Source organism: Pseudonaja textilis, chromosome 1, assembly GCF_049901715.1.
Source record: "Pseudonaja textilis isolate UNSWEBS1 chromosome 1, rPseTex1.2, whole genome shotgun sequence".
NCBI classification, from domain to species: Eukaryota; Metazoa; Chordata; class Lepidosauria; order Squamata; family Elapidae; genus Pseudonaja; species Pseudonaja textilis.
In genome coordinates this window covers 214,223,375-214,241,888 of record NC_141990.1, presented here as the reverse complement: position 1 = coordinate 214,241,888, position 18,514 = coordinate 214,223,375, and the positions used below count along the sequence as shown (strand labels likewise).

General features: G+C 36.5%; 1 protein-coding gene across 7 annotated transcripts in view; it reads right to left on the bottom strand.

The window, feature by feature from the left end:
- Positions 1-18,514, bottom strand: part of HSPBAP1 (HSPB1 associated protein 1) — a 57,213-nt gene that overhangs the window by 9,928 nt on the left and 28,771 nt on the right. For all 7 annotated transcript variants that reach the window (XM_026707989.2, XM_026707990.2, XM_087920420.1 and 4 more), the window contains 3 exons: positions 15,600-15,790; positions 9,910-10,046; positions 5,752-5,923 (listed from right to left, as the gene is read on the bottom strand). In XM_026707989.2, coding sequence (XP_026563774.1) covers positions 5,752-5,923; positions 9,910-10,046; positions 15,600-15,790 — 500 coding nt within the window. The remainder of the gene's footprint in view (positions 1-5,751; positions 5,924-9,909; positions 10,047-15,599; positions 15,791-18,514) is intronic.

Genomic DNA, 18,514 nt, shown 5'->3' with positions numbered 1-18,514 from the left:
AAAGTATTAGACATGAAAACCCACAAAGATTTTGCAGGAAATGTCATCAATGATAAGCCAGGCTTCTGCCACATCCAGCCAATGTAACTATTGAAATATATATTTACATATAAATCTGGCATATGATTTTATGCACTATTCCACTGAAAAGAGTATATCACATTGAAGAAAGCTTATTTATCTAGAGTCCCTTTCAATGTGATTATCCTATATTTTATCATGAAGCCTGCCTAAACATTCATTTATCCACACATCACCCATAATGTATAGGGTGATCACATGAGAGTGACATAAATATACTGTTAGTTTATGATAAGAATGCCATCAATTATTTAGAAACAGATGCTCATCTTTCAAGATAAGTAAAAAGCATTCCTGTAAATAATTTGTTTTTAAAAAGTGGAAGAAACATTAGAAAAGACATTTGGGAACTTCAACAAAATGCTGCAGATTAGAGTGTAATTGCTCAGGAATTCAACTACCAATTCCAATTCAATCTTCTAACTTCTTATTTCATAACGTAAGTAGATTGTACACTGTATACTTGGGAAATAATCAAATGAAATATACTGTATATTTTCCAAAAACATCTGCTAATCAGCTGGAAGACTGGCTGAGCAAGAACTTACTATACAGTTTGCAGAAAGTCAATAAATAGTAAAAATAATATATTTTTGAATCTAGCAAAAGACCAAGCAATGGCTGTCCCTACAGTTAGTCCTTGATTTATGACCACAGTGGAACCTAGAATTTCAGTTGTTAAGTCATTGCGGTCATAAGTTGAGGCACCAAGTGACTGGATTTTGACCATCCATATGACAATGGTAAAGTGAATTACCATTGGTTAAGCAAATCATATGGTTGTTAAGTGAATCACACATCCCTTTTCCAAATGGGTGTTTTTTGCCAGAAACTGGCAAAAAAAAAATAGCAAATCATAATCATGTGGCTATGGGACACTGCAACCAGTCATAAGTACGTGCTGGTTGCCAAGCACTTAAAATGTGATCATGTGACCAGGGACTGTGGCAGTTGTAAATTCAAGGATTGTAAGTAGCTTTTTTGGGTGGGGGGGGTGTCATAGTTTTGGTTAAGTGATGGGTTGTAAGTCAAGGACCATCTTTTTACACTTTCATGCTGAGCTGTTTAAGAATTGTGAAAATAAGTGAATTATCATAAATTAAAAGCTAAGAGACCATAAAATGCAGATAGAAGTATATCAGAACTAACGTTCTGACACAGAGAACATTGTTGGAGGAATGAAATGCAAATGTAGTAGCTAATAATCACCAGGGCATCTAAGTGTATTTTGATTCATTTAGATGTTCAGATCAGAAGTAGACTGAAACCTCAGCAGAAACGCAGAGTCCACCTGGCCTGCCAAATTCCAATCTATACTCTACTTTGGGGAGCAAGATCAGATTAGTTCAAAACATCAGAAGACTCACACTGTATCAGAACAATAGTCTATTTATTCTGCCATCCTGTTTCACACTATGGTCACAAGTTAGGAATGAAAATACGATCTCTTGCCTGTTTATCTTTCCCGGAAAGTGGTATTTGAAAGGACAAACTGGACTTTCTCACAGATCACACAAAGCTTCTGTTATTAAGTAAGACAAATTTTAAAGATTGATTATGTATGTGCATTCCAATGCCACTTCATTTATAATTCCAGATGGCTGACGGGAACTAAAACAGTAAAACAATGCATTAAAAATATTATCTATAATAAGTCTAGAAAATGGCAAACTAATCATATTAAAAAAACAGTTCTGTAGTTCTGTTATTATGTTGCACATTCTGCTTCAAAAACTACAGAAAGGAAAGTCTTGGCTTTGTTAAATTTCCCATTGGAGTTGGGCAGGTAAAATAAACACACAAACACAGTTAAAAAGCAGGGAGCCATCCTAACCTGGGGGTTGGGAAGTTGCCATGGAGCAAGGGAACTGTGACTAAGAAGAACCGCCTCTCAATTCCTGGTGTTTCTGGAGGAAATAAGGATCCAATCCACAATTTACTGGATTCACACAGCACACTAAGCCAGGGATTGGCAATCTGCGGCTCTGGACCCGTGTGGGGCTCTCTCATCCCAGACTTTTGGTCGGCTCCAGAATTGAACAGGGGGCTTCCGGTTAGGACCTTTGTGGCTTTTTGAGTGTTTAAGATTGCCGACTCCTGCACTAAGCCACAAGCCAATGTGTACAAACCAACAAGGCTTTGATTCAAACAACACAGTAAGTCAGATTCAACCAACCACACTCTGGCTTAGGAAAGTCTACATATCCACATTTCCCTAACTGGGCAGAGAAATCTATACTCATGTAGGCTTTTATATTATTTCTTTCCTCCATGTTCATGATATAGATCTATGATTTGACATGAGAGAAGAGTTTGGATATATGCGTGCATGTGTGTATGACTTCAAAGACAGTCATGGCTCTTTTTAGGATTATGATATTATCACCTGAATGAGCTTCTCTTAGTCTGGCTAGTATGATTGAACCTATAACAGTAGAAAATAGGAAAGGAAAAGAACAGAATAGTAGATTGGATATTACAATGTACCCCTGAAGCTTAAAAAAGCCAATGTAGTTGCTGAATAATGAATAATGAATGTTATAGCCACTGAACTGGCAATTAGGCAATTGCACATAACAAGAACTGTTTAAGTCAACCGACTTGGCCCCTTCAAGCCCTGAATTCAACTCTCACAATCCTCCATAAAATGGTTGTTCAAACTCGTATCTCTTCTCATGTTTTCTCACTGGAGAAAAAAGTATAGATACTATTGTTCCGAGAGAAGTAAGTTGTTACACCATATAAAATCTGCCCACAGCTTTTCTATGTTTATTCGGAGGGTGGGTGTGATTTATTTTTTCCTGAGGTAAAATAGTCACCTCTGAGTTGTAAATGTAATCTCAGTGTGAACAAGATGGAGATTACAGTCCCTTTAATGCCCTATCAAATCATTTCTCCATACCCGATGACAGCTTTTGATTTACACTTTACATTTGTGCTCCTCAAATGGAAAAAGAAGAGTTCTGCATGTGTGAAAATGAGGCCACTCTGCTGTCTATATCTCTTGCTGCTACTTCTGAGGGCCTGTGGTTTTTCTCAATACTCAGTTAGGTAGCTAGCCAAGGCTATTTTACTAACACAAAAACAAAACAAAACTCTCAGAGGCTCACAAAGGCATCATTCAAATTGCTCTCCTGTCATTTTTGAGGAAGCAATTATAAACCCACAGGCTCAAATTATCATCTGCAGGTGCAAGAGTGATGCAGAAAGAACCTTACTAGAACTTGGCTGTCAGTGGGAATCACACAGATGCTTTAAAGATCATGTCAAAAATTGAAATATAGGGCAGGATTTAAGAAGCCACCTCATAATTTTACCCTGTTTAGCCTTCGTAACTGATTAGATGAATCTTCTAAAATGGATGAAGCTATTTTATATTGGCTTCTGTTCATCCAAAAATAAGGCTAAGGCTGCATTAAAATATATATATAGAAACCAAGATTGCTCAGTTCCATCAAGTTCAGGGTAAGTAGTGAAATGAGACACAGTGGCCAGAAGATGGCATTAGGTACATTAAGTTTCTTTTAATAATCTCATCTAGTGTCCAACTACTGCTATGCTGAATCTCAAAACCTTTATTTCAGTTTTCCAGTCCCGAATTGTTGTGATATTTTAGTTCATCACATTACAGTTCATGGCCAAATAAGAACAGAGAACAGTGTAAGATTACCTAGTAATGTAATGCTGATAGGAAACTTTCAAGTAACTGTATTTGCAGACATAATATTTTTGATTTCTTTTGAATAGTACCTACTAAAAGAATGACCTCCTTTACTACTAGAGGATTTTATCATCTTGGTTCATAACATCTCTTTCAGACTAGACAATCCTGACCTAATCTTGTTGCATGTTGAATTGTATTCAGTCATGTATTTCTGAAATGATATCCTTAGAGAATTTTAGCATTCTTTGGTCTTCAGCTTTTCCTGTGTCATGGAATTTTGGGCACCCTATTACAAGTCTTCAATTCTGAACAACATTTCACTTTTAATTAGTTTAACTTTAACTAAAAATTAGGATACTCCAGCTTCAATTACCATTTGCAACCACTGAAATAGACAGTCTGCGCTGATTTTCCAATTGTAATGCAAGGCAATACCTTGCTATCATTAAAAAAAGAACAGAAACATAACAAAAAGCAACAAAATGAACTGTGAAGAAGAGAAAAATCAGAAGTCAGTTTATTCTGATTTTGACATCAGTAAGATATTTATTGGCATGCACAAAACATTTCAAATCTAAACTGCTTCAAATTCTAAACACTCTGTTTTGAGTGTGAAATAATAGTTGTGAGTTTGAAACAGGCCATTAGAAGCGTTTTGGAAGTATTCTGAATTTGGAACAGCTGTGTTTCAAAAGCACAACACTGTTTCAAGTTTAACCCACTAGAAGAATATACAAAACAACCCATTTTGCAATTGACATAGCTGTTTCACACTCAAAGGAAAGGATTTCAAGCTGAAAAATGGGGTGCTGCAAATTTGAAACGGTTTAATGTGGAATGTTTTGCATATCATAGCCATTTTTCATGCCATACAGAATGTAATATAATGCAATGACAAGTGTTTGGAAGGACATCAATGCAATTCTATACATGACTACGCTGGAGCACATCCAAGAAAATACCAAAAGTGAATAGAGGTGGGTACATATAGCAGGGATAAGAACTTTCTTTGGTGTGAGGGTCATATTGCCCTAAAAGACACGTTCCAGGGACTGAGTGACATCAGAGACTAAAGGGCTACAACCCAAATCTAAGAAAAGTAGCTCATTATGTAATGAAAGCTATACTTAGAACAAAGGAGTGAGTAATTAATTTGGAAGGCATCGTGCTGATGGGGCTGAGGCCCTCAAATTCTGGCAAATAGAAAAATCTTTCACAGGGCCGCTGTTCATTTATTGTAGTCTTCTCGTCTGGTAAAGTATGATTAATCAACTTTCACATGACTTTGTTAAAACTACTTTGAAAGCTTGCATTTGAATGCTAATGCATGCTGTAAATAGAAGTGAGATAGCTGCTGGGCAAGTGTTTCCATTATGGAATTATCCATCATGATGAAAATGTAAAAGTTTTTGGCTGGTTGTGCATAACCAAGGTCCAAACTGAGCAAATTACTACTCTCAAAACAGAGATAGCTTCTATTCCATCCTCAGAAACTTAAGAACCTTCAAAGTTGCTGGCATACCAAGAAATATACCCCAGATCTTCTTTCATTTGTTTCACAAAGTACAATTTTCACTTAGAAGAGACAAAATGATATTAACTGGGCATATGTGGCCAGCCCCCACTCCACCCCTACCACTGTAACAACTATAATAACTGTAACACACACATACATCATACATACATTTTTATTTTTTTATAAATAACTGACGGTGGCAAACAAACCTAATACTCCTATTTTCCTCACAACAAATCTGTGAGAAAATTGGGCGGAGAGTGAGAGAGTGGCCCAAAGTCACCCAGCTACTTTCACACCTAAGGCAGGATTAGAATTTGCTGTCTCCTGGTGTCTGCTCTGGTGCCATAAACACTATACCAAAATGAGTCTCGATGTATAACAATGTAACAAACAAACAAATTAAATTAGATGTTCCAGCTCATTCACATTCAGTTCATTCATTCAATTTGATATTTAGTAAAAGAAGCAACAAGGGCAAAGAAAATACCTGGCCAGGAACAAGTGTAACCACATGAGCTTGTGCTTTTTTGAACAATGGATACTGCCTCAGATTTGGATTAAGCACGTTGACTTTGCTGAATACACTAGATTCTTCATAGGGAATTCTGGTAGGGTAAAGTAGCCTGGAGTCTTCAGGTGGATACAGATGCCACCTTTTCCTGGAAAAAGATAATGGAAACTTGCATCTTGAAGTTATATAAGGTACAAGTGCAAGTAGGCAAATTGTGCCTAAGTTCACACATTATGATAAGCTGTAGTTTGCATATCTGTTAACCATCCCAGGAAAACCAGACAGGAAACACAATTAGATAATTCTACAGTATTGTAAGGCTACATTAACAGAATCTTGCAAGTGTGAAAGTACGAACCTCTAAATATCACTCTTAACTGATCTGTTGGAGCAGATCCTTCCTCAGTTTCTATCTCTGACCCTTAATAGCAATGACATTTAGGCTTATATACTGCCCCATAGAGCTTTACAGCACTCTTTGGATGGTTTACAATGTAGAAGCATTATTTGCATACTGCCCCCAACAATATGGGTTCTCATTTTACTGAACTCAGAAGGGTGGAAGGTTGAGTCAACCTTGAGTCCCATCAAAACTGAACCCTAGGCTATGGGCAGAGTTTGCCTGCAATACTGCACTTTAACCACTATGCCTTTGGGGCTCTTCCCTCTCGTCTGATTTTCTAGAGAGCATATCTCTTTCACTTTTTCCCCAAGGTCATCCACATTATCCATTACAATATTCATGCTTTATGACAAAAATCACAATAGGTGTATTCACTTAGCATACTACAGCAAACCAAGTACACTATTACTTAGCATAAAGCGAACTGCCTTTTTGGTTAAAATTTGAATCCAAATTTAGTAAAAGTGCATATAGCTTAAGTACGGTAAATCCATTCCTCCCCATAACCTGTCCTCTCTAGATGTGTTGTCTAACCACTCCCCATAGCATGAGAAATGATTGTGGTGACTTAAATCCAACATTTCTGGAGGATTCTAAAGTGAGGAAGTCTGCAAAAAACAGTTATGAACATTGTAGAGTGTTTCAGTTCAAATTATAAATTTGGACTGGATGTGCTTGGATAATATTGCAAAGAAAAACAATACAACAAATGTGTTACCGTCTTTTTATTCTGATAAATCAGCTTTGTATAGAATAGAATACTAGTTTTCAAGATGGTAACGTTCTCTGTGTATTGTTACTTATTCTGCAATTTATGCCACATAAAGAGTTAAGTCTTACTGTTTTGATACAATTTATGCCACATAAAGAGTTAAGTCTTACTGTTTTGATACAATTTATGCCATATAAATAGTTAAGTCTTACTATTTTGATATTTATGTATCAATCCTAGCTTGAATACCATTAACACATTACAAAGTATTTTGTATAATCGTTTGCATTTCCTGTAATTTGGAATGGGACAAAAGATCCATTTTTCCCTGAGGACTGTGCTGCCATCATATTTCAGCTAAAAGAGACAAGATGTCCAAAATTGTAATGATCAGATCAGCTATATTTCCTTTAAATGACTAAGATGCCTCGCCCCGTTCCTCAGATTGTTAAGAGTTTAATGGGCTATCTGAAAAGAATAGAAGCTTTGCTTCAATTCTGATGGACAAGCACATGCTATTTCTCTTTGGGACGGATTAAGATATTGGTGTGCTGGGGTAGCAGGAACCTATAGGCTGCAGGGTCTACCTGTTTTTGCATTTACTGTCCTCTATCTTTGGCACCCTTAGTTAAAAGCTTCAGATTGCAAAATTGTAAAAGGGTTCCATCTGACAGACCTTGAAGAATATCACATATCAGAATTAGGCTCAAGAGACCATCTAACCTTGTAAAGATCAACTTCCTACATTCCGATCCACGTTTAGCTGAAAACAAGTTTCTTTACATCTAGTGAGGCTTCAGCCGTGGTATACCTACACAAGTAAAACATTCAAATGTTTCTGGAGACCTTGGGGTACTGGCTACAATCCTATCTTCAAGCTGAAGAGCTATATCAGAAAAGGATTACATGGACAAGGAAGTTTGAAGGATGCAGTCCTTCTCTGTGCTTTCCAGTATAAAAAGTCCTCATTTTGATATTTTGGTATTCTTATATGCATAGAATGACTTAGATTTCTCAAAACAAGCCTTTGCATCTTTCCAGTTGCTCACCGTGATTAACTGTTCTCTTATGTAAGCCTAGGTTAAAAATACTTGTTTTCTTTCAACTCCAAAGCCAACTATCTGCAGATAACCTAAGTACTGTTCAATAACTGCTACCCAAGAAGCAGAAACAATATATGTGCTAAATTAGAAATGTAAACAAGTGCAGTCCCATACTGTATAAGCTGAAAAACCCACCCATGGGTTAGCTTAAGCACAGGCCTGAGCCTCAAGAGTGTGCTATATGTTAGTTATGGAATGTCCTCTGTCAAGGATGAAGCTTGGATGTAAAAGAGCTGTAAGAATCTCTCTTATATTTTTAGTCCAAAAATAGCCTTGTCTATAAATTTTTCTGCTCTATGTTATATTTCGCAATTAAAGTTACTATTTTGGTGTACTTTGCTCAATAAAACCTTTCAGCTTTCTCCTCATTGTGGATTCACTGCATTCAAACTCACAAACCTTCTGCCCATATTTTAATGTTGCAAAACACAAGCTTTCTAAATGGTTTGTGGGTGGGTACGTATGCCATAATGCTGCATTTTCAACTTGCAAACCAGAGCAAAACAAGCACATAAACGAGTTTTAGAAATCATAACAGAGAGAGCAAATTTACCAGAGAAGACACAAGGAAGGGATGTTCTCAAATATGTATTAAAGCCTAAAGGTTTTGTGGAATGGGCAGTTAAACGGCAAACAATATCCAACATATTAAAAGTAAAGTTGTGCACTTTGAAAGAAATCTCAACTTCTCAGATCACCAGCAGAGTCTCAATTGGCAATGAACTAAGAAAGAAATCTTAGTAAAAATTTCAGTTGAAAGAAAGTCTGTGCACATCAGTAAAGAAAAAGGCAATTTCCAAACTATTTGAAATGTAATTTCTAATATTACTGTGGAATGCTGCGTTACATTTCTGGCACCCCTTTAAAAAAAAAATCAAAGTGGAAAATACTGAGAAGGGAAATTTGAATAAAACAAAATTAGAATGTCTGCTCTAAAAATAAAATAATAAAAGGATACAAGCTCCCTTGTTCCTGTTGATCAATGGAAATTATACAGCACTACATATTGCCAATATCCACATCAATCTTCACAATTCTGCCAGGAGCAACAGTCCCCGTCCCCCCCGCCTCCAAAAGTGGCATGATCGGGCTTAAAAACTGAATGTAATTTTAAAAGAAATGCTTGAAATAGGATTGCTACCCATGTGTTTAATATGTTTCTCTTTCTTGGTTTATAAATGACCAGTCAGAAGCAATGTTTTTGAAGTGTGTTGGAACCTCAGGTTGTGTAACCCCTGAGAAAAAGGGAAGCCAAGGAAAAGGAATGATCACAATGAAAAAAGAAAGTTTGTTTGATTGTATAATGAGGACTCAGATTCTTTGGGGGCAATGTGCAAATAATGCTTCTACATTGTGAACTGCCCAGAGTGTGCTGTAAAGTGCTATGGGGTGGTATATAATCCTAAATGCTATTCCTATGGTGCCCCACTATTAAATGCTCAACTCTGCTTGTGATTGGCTGCTACAGCTTATCTGCATAGCCTGTGTTAACTATTAATGCATGAAAACCCTGTGAATGGATTCAATGTGACCGAATCAGAAGGGAACAATAGAAAAATTAAGTAGCCTTATTCCCAGCATCAGTACATTTTTAAAGAAATGTTTTTCAGAAAAGGAATACATATGGTATATTTGTGTGTGGATGAGAGAGAGAAAACAAGGGATTGTATCTATAAATAAGCATACTGTAACTACTTGTCTCAGAAGTAGTAAGATTTTATATGAACATTAATGTAGTGATTTAATTAACACGGGTACCAATTTTCTCTTTTAAAAACATTTCTCTTTCTTAATAATGAGCCTAGGCACTTTGCACCATGAAAAAGCTCTGAACATCAGAGCAGTTTAAAAGTAAAAAAAAATCAGGAATCCCTTTATCAGGGTGGTAAATAGAGCAATTGTCTATTCCTTCTTACCTGCCTTGCACCTGCAGCACCAAGTTGCAACCATAGGAATCCAAATGACAGGGTGTGTTTGCTCCAGTGGAGCCAATCCATAGAGTGCTCTCCTTTCCACTTCTTCCAGGAAATCCAAAGTCAGACCATTTAATGTCCTGTTGCAAAGGTTATACAATAAAACCTTGATTTTACAAAATCACTTTTAGCAGACTTCAGCTACAATGGACAAAAATTTGGCTTGGACATCACCCAATACATATCCTCAGGCAATCCAGACAATGGATATAATTCACATCATTAGAGCTATGGGGGCACAGTGGTTAAAATGTAATGCTGCAGGCTACTTCTGCTGACAGCCAGCAGTTTGACAGTTCAATTATCACCGGCTCAAAGTTGACTCGGCCTTCCATCCTTCCCGAGGTGGATAAAATGAGGACCCAGATTGTTGTGGGCAATGTGCTTACTATGTAAACCATTTACAGAGGGCTATAAAGCACTGTAAAGTGGCATATGAGTCCAAGTGCTATTGCTATTGTGGTACTTGAGTTGTAACATTACAATGCATGGTACACATGTATGACGATATATGTGGTGGCACAAATTTCATCTCTTTTGTACATATGTGATGTCAACATGTATATAAAATGAGTGGAGTTTGGATCATGATGTCACATATGCCATCTTCCTATTTTTAACCTCCTCCTCTTTAGGTACTGTTGATTGTGAGTGGCTGAGGATACCTATTATCAAGGTTCATTCAGAAAAGTTCTTTGAAGATAGATAAGAACTGTCCAGGTACATAGCATGCAAAACAAAGAATCAATCTGGGTGCTTGTAGTCCAGAGTAATTATCTTACTTGGCTTACCGTGGAAGAAAGGTACTACCACTGTTTTTTTCCCCCAAATGATCTCTTCTTTCACTTTGTAACATATCAGTTTACATCTTTTGCTATAAGTACAGCAAATCTAAGAAATTTTATTGTATAATGTTGTTTGTTTGGGGGGATTAATAGTGGCATATTTTTAGAATCTCCTGAAAATAATTTTGAAAAAGGAAAGGAAACCAATAAGCCAAAGGCCATTCCAATTCACTAAGTGTATCAACACCAATTTCTTCAATGATGAGGACATCATTAATGCCATCTATTGACTGACAATCATTAATGCCATCTCTAGATTGACTGGCAATCGTGACCATGTTCTCAGAATTCTAGAGTAGATTTGAGTATTCTTCTGTGCATTCCTGTTAAGGGAAAATTACTCAAGTAAGCTTCTTTCAGAGACCCTGTTTTGTTATGAATTGATTGTTTGTTGTTATCTCCTCAACCTTGAGTAAACTGCTAATTTTCATAGCATAGAGAGATACAGTGAGTATATAACTGAAACAAGAAGCATGATAAGTTCTTTTGTGTAGGACCTAATGATATATGTTTATATTCTTGGATCAGAATATTTCTATTTGATGCTACCAATGGAGAAAGAAATGTGCATACAATTTCCTATACGTGGCACTCCTTCCTGTAATATTCCATGCAATAACTCTGTGAAGTACAGTAGGTTGTCCTGACAGAAAGCAATTGATCCAAAGATGCTCAATAAAGTTCATGGCTAAGGTGCATTTGAACCTGGATATCCATACTCCTAGTTCTGCATCTTAACAGCTAGACCACATTGACTCTTTCAATGCACCACAACTGCATACCACATAAGGAAGTATGCAGCGAATATAACAGTAGATAATACTGATCTTTGGCATATTTTGCTTTCTGCAGTTTCTACAGCATTTTGATTTGTTCATTTACTTCTCTTCCAAAAAAGAATGCAGGGAAGGTGGAAAGAAGGAAGAGAGTAGTGAAGATATAAGTATGTTCATTTCTTTCATGAAATAATATTTGTGACCTTTGGTTTTCTGTCTAGGAAACAAAATGGCCTCTGAAAACAAGAACTGTTTCTTCGGAGAATGGCCCAGAATCCAGAAATACTTTTTCTTCCACAGCATGACCTTTTAATACTGCCTCACATTCTATATTATATAAATTTTATGGTATTAGCATGAGCTTCTCCAGCATGAAGCACTATATCCATATATGCATGGCATATGACATATAAAACCCCACTATCCCTCCTAAATTCTTTCTCGTAGCTTTCTTCCGCCAGCTTCAGAGATAAACCTTGGCAACATTTAATATATCCTGATTTGCTATAAAGCAGTTTTAACTCTTTGTAAGATTATATCTATTTTTCTGAGACTCTACACTGGAGAATCACGCAGGTAAATGCTAACCTGCCCACTAATGAGGTAACAGCAGGATATTACTTGATCTACAAGAAAAAAAATATAAAAGACTAATGCAAACATTTGTCAGAAGCTTCAAGAAACCTCAAAGAAAAAATTACTCCTCCAGCTTTCCACAGCCATAAAATTTTAAATCCAATCCAAGTATTTCGGTGATAAAGTTAACAGTAATAGCCAATTCCACACTTTAATCTCACACCTAACTGGTTTCTGCATTCTGTTGAAACTTGAGGACAAAGAGAGAGAACATAATCAATATTAGATTAAAACAGAAAACTCCCCTTTAAAAAAAAGTATATAGCTTCAATAAATATCTGACAGATTATGGGCAAAGTAGTTTTTATCCCATGAACTGAAAAGGAATTGGTAAGTTCTGAAATTCTGGCACAATGGGCTGCATTCTCTTTTCTTGCAAGAAAAAAGATCAGCAACTGAAACAAATGTAAGTATCCCAACCATAACAAGTGGCACATTACTTCTGACTTACATTTATTTTGCTTACTACTTACAACAGAGCTAATATACCCATGTCACTTTAAGAGCTCTCATTTCTATTTAAGCTCCACACATTTATCTTGCCTTTGATTTATTGGTCAGAAGTTTGTAATGTGATATCAAGTTAACAACAGAAACAACAACAAAAATTCTGGATGACATGAGATATTGTTTGCCCGTTAAAATAATAGAATCATTACCTTAAGCCACATAACTGTAAATGATAAACAGTGCAATCTAAGTTTCAAACAACTTCTAAATGGCTCAATTAATCATGGTGAACAAAAAAATAGGTAAACTTGCCTTCTTGTACCCTTCAAGTCACCTTAGGAAAAAACATAAATAAAAACTAGATGCAAAGCAGCAGATCACTATGAAAATTTAGAAAAGACAAGTTACCAATGGAAGCAAATTTCTCAGCTAGTTTAACGGCATTAATAATACTCAGTATCTTAAGCATTTTTTAAAAAAAAGCCTCTTCATGTTGTGACCAAATCAGATTACAATATACAGGCATTTTTAAAACACGTCTTTGCTACATGGGAGAGAAGAGGAACAGGAAATGTTTCACTCCTGTTGCCATTTTGTCTGTTGCTCTCTTGGTGGTGGTTGTCATTGTTCAGCCATTCAGTTGCTTTGACTCTTCTTGCCAGTGCTGGCTTTCTACAGTCTCTTTTCCGAATGTTTGAGAACTCATATTTGTATCATTTGCATCATGAAGACCCAGACAGTTGGGGGCAATATGCTGACTCTGTAAACTGCTTAGAGAGGGCTGTAAAAACACTGTGAAGTGGTATATAAGTCTAAGTGCTATTGCTATTAGTTATCTAGTTTCTTTATCTTCCATTGCCTTTTTTTGGTGGCCTTTGAATTTCTCAAGCATCAGAGTCTCTCTTCAGTGATTTGCTCCTTCTCATCGTTAGGTCCAAAATAAACTTCAGTTTCATTATTAGTGCTTCCAGTGGGAAGTCTGGATTTATTTAATCTGGTTTTTTTCTGTAGTCCAAGAAATTCTCAACCAATTTTCTCCAGCCATCCATCTCAAAGGCTCATAATATTTCTTCATCTTTTTTTTATGGTTCCGCTTTCATAGTCCTATGTTGAGTGGGAAAACCACAGACTGGTTTGCTTTCAGTATGAAATTTCTACTCTTTTATTATTTTGTTTAGTTCTGACAAAGTCTTTCACCCAAGCAGCAGAGGTTCTCTTTATTTCATGGCTATAGACAACATTCTTGTGCATTTTTGAGCTTAGAAGATAATGTCTCTTACTATTTCTTTTTTTCTGCATAGGGTTGGTATAGTCTATTCATTCTGTCATTTTTTTTTAATGAGTATCATAGGACGCTCATCTTTCAGAACCACATTGACATGAAACTATTGTTTATTCTTCATTTGGTTTCATTGGTGGAATACTGAAGTAGGTTGCCATTCTCCAGTAGATTATATTTATATTGTCCCCTCTTCTATGAATGACTACTCATCTTGGGTGGCTTTGGGTGAATGTACACTCCTGATGGTACGCATCATTGTCATACACAAACTACTTCACCAGGAACAGATAATGAGATCTCTCATTCTCTCTCTCTTCCTCTGGTTGAATAAATGTTGAGCAAAGTCTGATGTTCCAGTTTCTTAAATATATTTATTGAAAGCCTTTCTATCTCACCTCTTTATAAAGCTATAATGATTCTTACCATTTACCTCAGGGACAGGCAACATATAATCCAGCAACTGCTCTTGGATTACAGATCCCATTACAGCTCCTCACATTTTACGGATTATGGTCCAAAAAGAGTTTGAAGGTTATGTGTTGTGTTTTTAATCACACAGTGTTTTCATTGAACATATAATGTTCAACATATATAGTTTTATTTATAAATATATTTAATTGAATATCTAAACTGCTTTGCATTGAATGTATCAGAATTCTTTCTAACAGCCTAATAAGATAAGGCAGTGTTGTTATCCTACAGCTTGGAGAGGGAGAATCAAGTATGAAAACATATTTAAAGGGTAGTATAAGGTTACCTAGCATATGTTTGTGAGATTTAAATATTTAGTGATTAATTTATAGTCAGTATGGAAGAGCTGGTCAAAATCTGATAAGGAAGGACATTCAATGAGTGACCTTGACTTAATTATTGCCTTTCTGGCTAATAATCTTCATGGGCTATTTTGACACTGCATTCAATTCTGGAAGCAATGCTGTAAGAAGAGACCATTATATCTAACTGTATTGAACTCAGAAGAAAGGAATGGTTATTATTGATTAGGGAATGCTACTAGGAATGTATAAAGGAAGTGAGTGTGTCTAGCATGAGGACACTGGTTAGACATGTGATAGTCCTCTTCGAGCATCCTTCAAGGGCTTTCTGCAGAAGGTGACAGAAAATAGGCTACATCTAATCATCTAACGAGATTGAGTTACAGAAGGATACTGTCTGAAATTTCAGGATAACAGAAGGAATTCTTGATGGTAAGAATAGTTTGACAATAAAATACATTCTTCAGAAAGATGGGGCTTCTTCCAAAGGAAGACGTCCAAGCCAAGAGTAGACAGCCATTTACCGGGGAAGCTTTGTCTTTAGATTTGATATTCAAGCAGAAAATTGGATTGTGGCCCATATGACTTTTATTAACTTTTTGATTCTATGATAGTGGAACTGGTAAAGTTCATATATACTGTAGAGCTCTTGAATCTTTCAGAAGAAAACTAGCAATGAAATTAAATATTCATTTAAATAAATTAAATATTTTAAAATATTTTAAAATAAAATAAAATGTTTTTTTCTTAAAACTTTCACAGCACACTAATTTTTCAGTATATCAGAAAAAAATTCTATAATAATCAGGATTTCCTGAATCACTCTATCATTTTGATGAGATAAATAAAGGACAAAGGAAAGCAAATGTACCTGAAAATGTTCTGGCTTGTCTTCAAATAGCCTATCGATGTACTTATAGTCAGCATACATCCAGTATTTACACAAATCATAACGACTGAATGGTCCAGAAGGACAAGGTTGCTGTCTTCCACTCCAGGCCAGAAAATCATCGAGCGTAGCCTCTGCATACGCACACTCCGTTTCGAAGAGAGGAGCCGTAGCTATATCAGAAGAGACAACATTACATGCACATTAAGCACAACACCAATAATAGAAGACAGATATGAAGCAAAGCACTTTAGGAGAGAAAGCAATAACTTTCTCTCGCAGCCTCAGACTGCTGGTTAAATGCAATATAAAAATCACAAATGAAATTACAGCAGTTTATAGATGTTTCAGCTGAAGATGCAGCATATATGACAACGCTCATGCGTAACTCTTTTACTGCTGGGAGCCTTTCTAGTGCCTAAGTCTGTAAATGAGGTTTTGCATTTGCCTTTAAACTATATCAAGTTCTTTCAATAAATGTTTATCCCTTTTGGAGTTTCTGAATTTTTCATAATGTTGACACCAAATCTCATCAGGGTTTCATGTGGACCCTTATTGATATATAAATGAAATCTAGAAGAAGAAATAACCAAAAGCCTGCTGCTTGCTTTATGTATTTCATAAATAGTCACCGAAAATGCATAGTGCCAGTAGGAAAAGAGAACTGCTTTCTTGAATTTAGTAACAGGTAACCTCATCTGTAGCTGTGAGAGCAGCAATCCAATCTTCCAACAATTGTACATTTGTTTCAGGATCCAAGCAAATTTGGGCTTAGATTTTGATGCATGATCAATGAATGTGCCCACCGTCATTTATGTCAGGGCTCTCCAAACTTGGGAACTTTAAAACTTGTGGAGTTCAACTCCCAGAATTATCTGGCTGGGGAATTCTGGGAATTGAAGTTCACAAGTCTTAAAGTTGTCAGGTTTGGAGACCCCTGATTTAAGTGACAGTGAGTACTGAGCTTCTGCAGTGCCATTAATGTAAAGACTGGTGGCACTGCAGAAACTCAGTGCTTTTCCAACTCTCTTAAAAACCTCTGTCAAGATTCAAAGAGTTGCTTAGGCATCCTCAGTGAGAACTTTGTTTTAGCCCTAGAGTCTATGCCTTGTTCTCAATTGCTTTTGAAATTCTCTTCATTTGCCATTCGCAGATACTGATTTCCTAGTTGTGAGGCTCTTTGAATATGGGCCTCTGTTAAGATTCCTGAAATGTTTCCTTTCCAGCCAAGAAGCTTAGGTTTTAGTCCACAGAAACACAAGGTTGCTGCCTTCTATTAAGTCAATCTCTGATCCATCTTGGCTGCTGCTGTGGGCATGGATGAACAGCTGTCTTCCAGGATTATAAGCCAGAATTTTTTGAGCTTTGCTGGCATATCAGAGGGACTGAATTACATTCTTATTTCTTGCATTTCTATAATGCCAGAATTAGATATCCTTTGCACTCAGACTGCCTGTTGTATTTTTCTGAGAAAGAGAAATGAAATAAAAAGCTGGAGGATCAGTGGCACCGTCGTGATTTAACCTCGTATGAATGAATTAATGCGTCTGTTTTATGCAATGACATTTTTTTAAACCAAGGGTCTAGAGTTCACTTTGGATTACAAGCAGCAGGTTCCCCAAATATTCCCCAGAAACATTTCTCTTTCCTGTATTCATCAGCAAAAACATTATTGTTCAGCTCACAAGTGGAGACATTTAGTATGTCTGGATTTTAACAGGTGTTGAATCTGTATGCTGTCAAACCAGTCAGTATCTGAGCTTTTGGGAACTGAAATACATACCGAAAATAAATAGCCAGATATTTTTCTGTCTTTTCTCCTTGACAGTATTCATAAGAGAGAAGAAAATGTTGTACATATAGTCTGGGAGTCAGCCTATGATGTTCCAAATAAATATTTTAAATGCCTTTTTCCTTGATTGTTTAGATGAAAATTCAGTAGGCTATTGCCACAACTAAAAAAGTAATAATTTCCCCATAAAAGTATTAAGTACCACTACATTTTTTTGCCATTTTACCTCACAAAATAGATTCATTGTTCATTTGGGAAAGAGCTTTACTCCCAATATTTTAAAAGAAAAATAAGGCTATATAGACGTAGATATTACAGTGTATTTATTTCTCTGGGGCACCGAGGCATTAACAAACTTTATATGATAATGCAGTGATTCTTAAGTTTTAATTCACCACGGCCCCCTTTAAATACCCTTTTTGGTCATGGCCAAGACTTAACTCAAGATTTCAATAATAACATTTCTTCAAGCTTTCAAGACCCCCTGTAATGAAACTATGCCCCACCCAAGGATCCATGGGCCACAGGTTGAGAACCACTGTGATAATGTATAAGATGTTTATCCCACCCAAAACCTGCTGCACTATGGTGGTGGGTGGTGGGTGCTCCTGGGATGAATCAAAAAAATAATGCTGGACTGTGCACTAGGAGTATTTATCCCCAGCAGTGTCACCCAAAGTGTGAAGATTATTCTTCAGCCAAGGAGATGTCTATATTGAGCAGCCGTAATTATAGAAAGATGCCAGAAGCAGATGATCATCTTAGTGTCAATGACAGATACCAATTAATTGTGCTGGAGAAGGCAGCCACCTTCTCAAACCCCATGGATAAAAAAGGTAAAATGAATGATAATATAGTGCTGGATGATGGACCCCTCAGGTCGGATGGCACACCATATGCTACTGAGGACAAGTTGAGCATCTTTCGGATATGTCTATGGAGATTCTCAGTCATCCAGGTCATAGTTGTCACCAAGGTGCTTTTTAAAGAGGCAACTAGTTTTTCTGGTTTTTCTTTCTCATCCAAGAAGCTTCTCTAGCTCTGACTAGATGGTGGGGAATGGATTTATATTCCTGGTCACTTGCATTCTTCTGGAGAGTTGTTG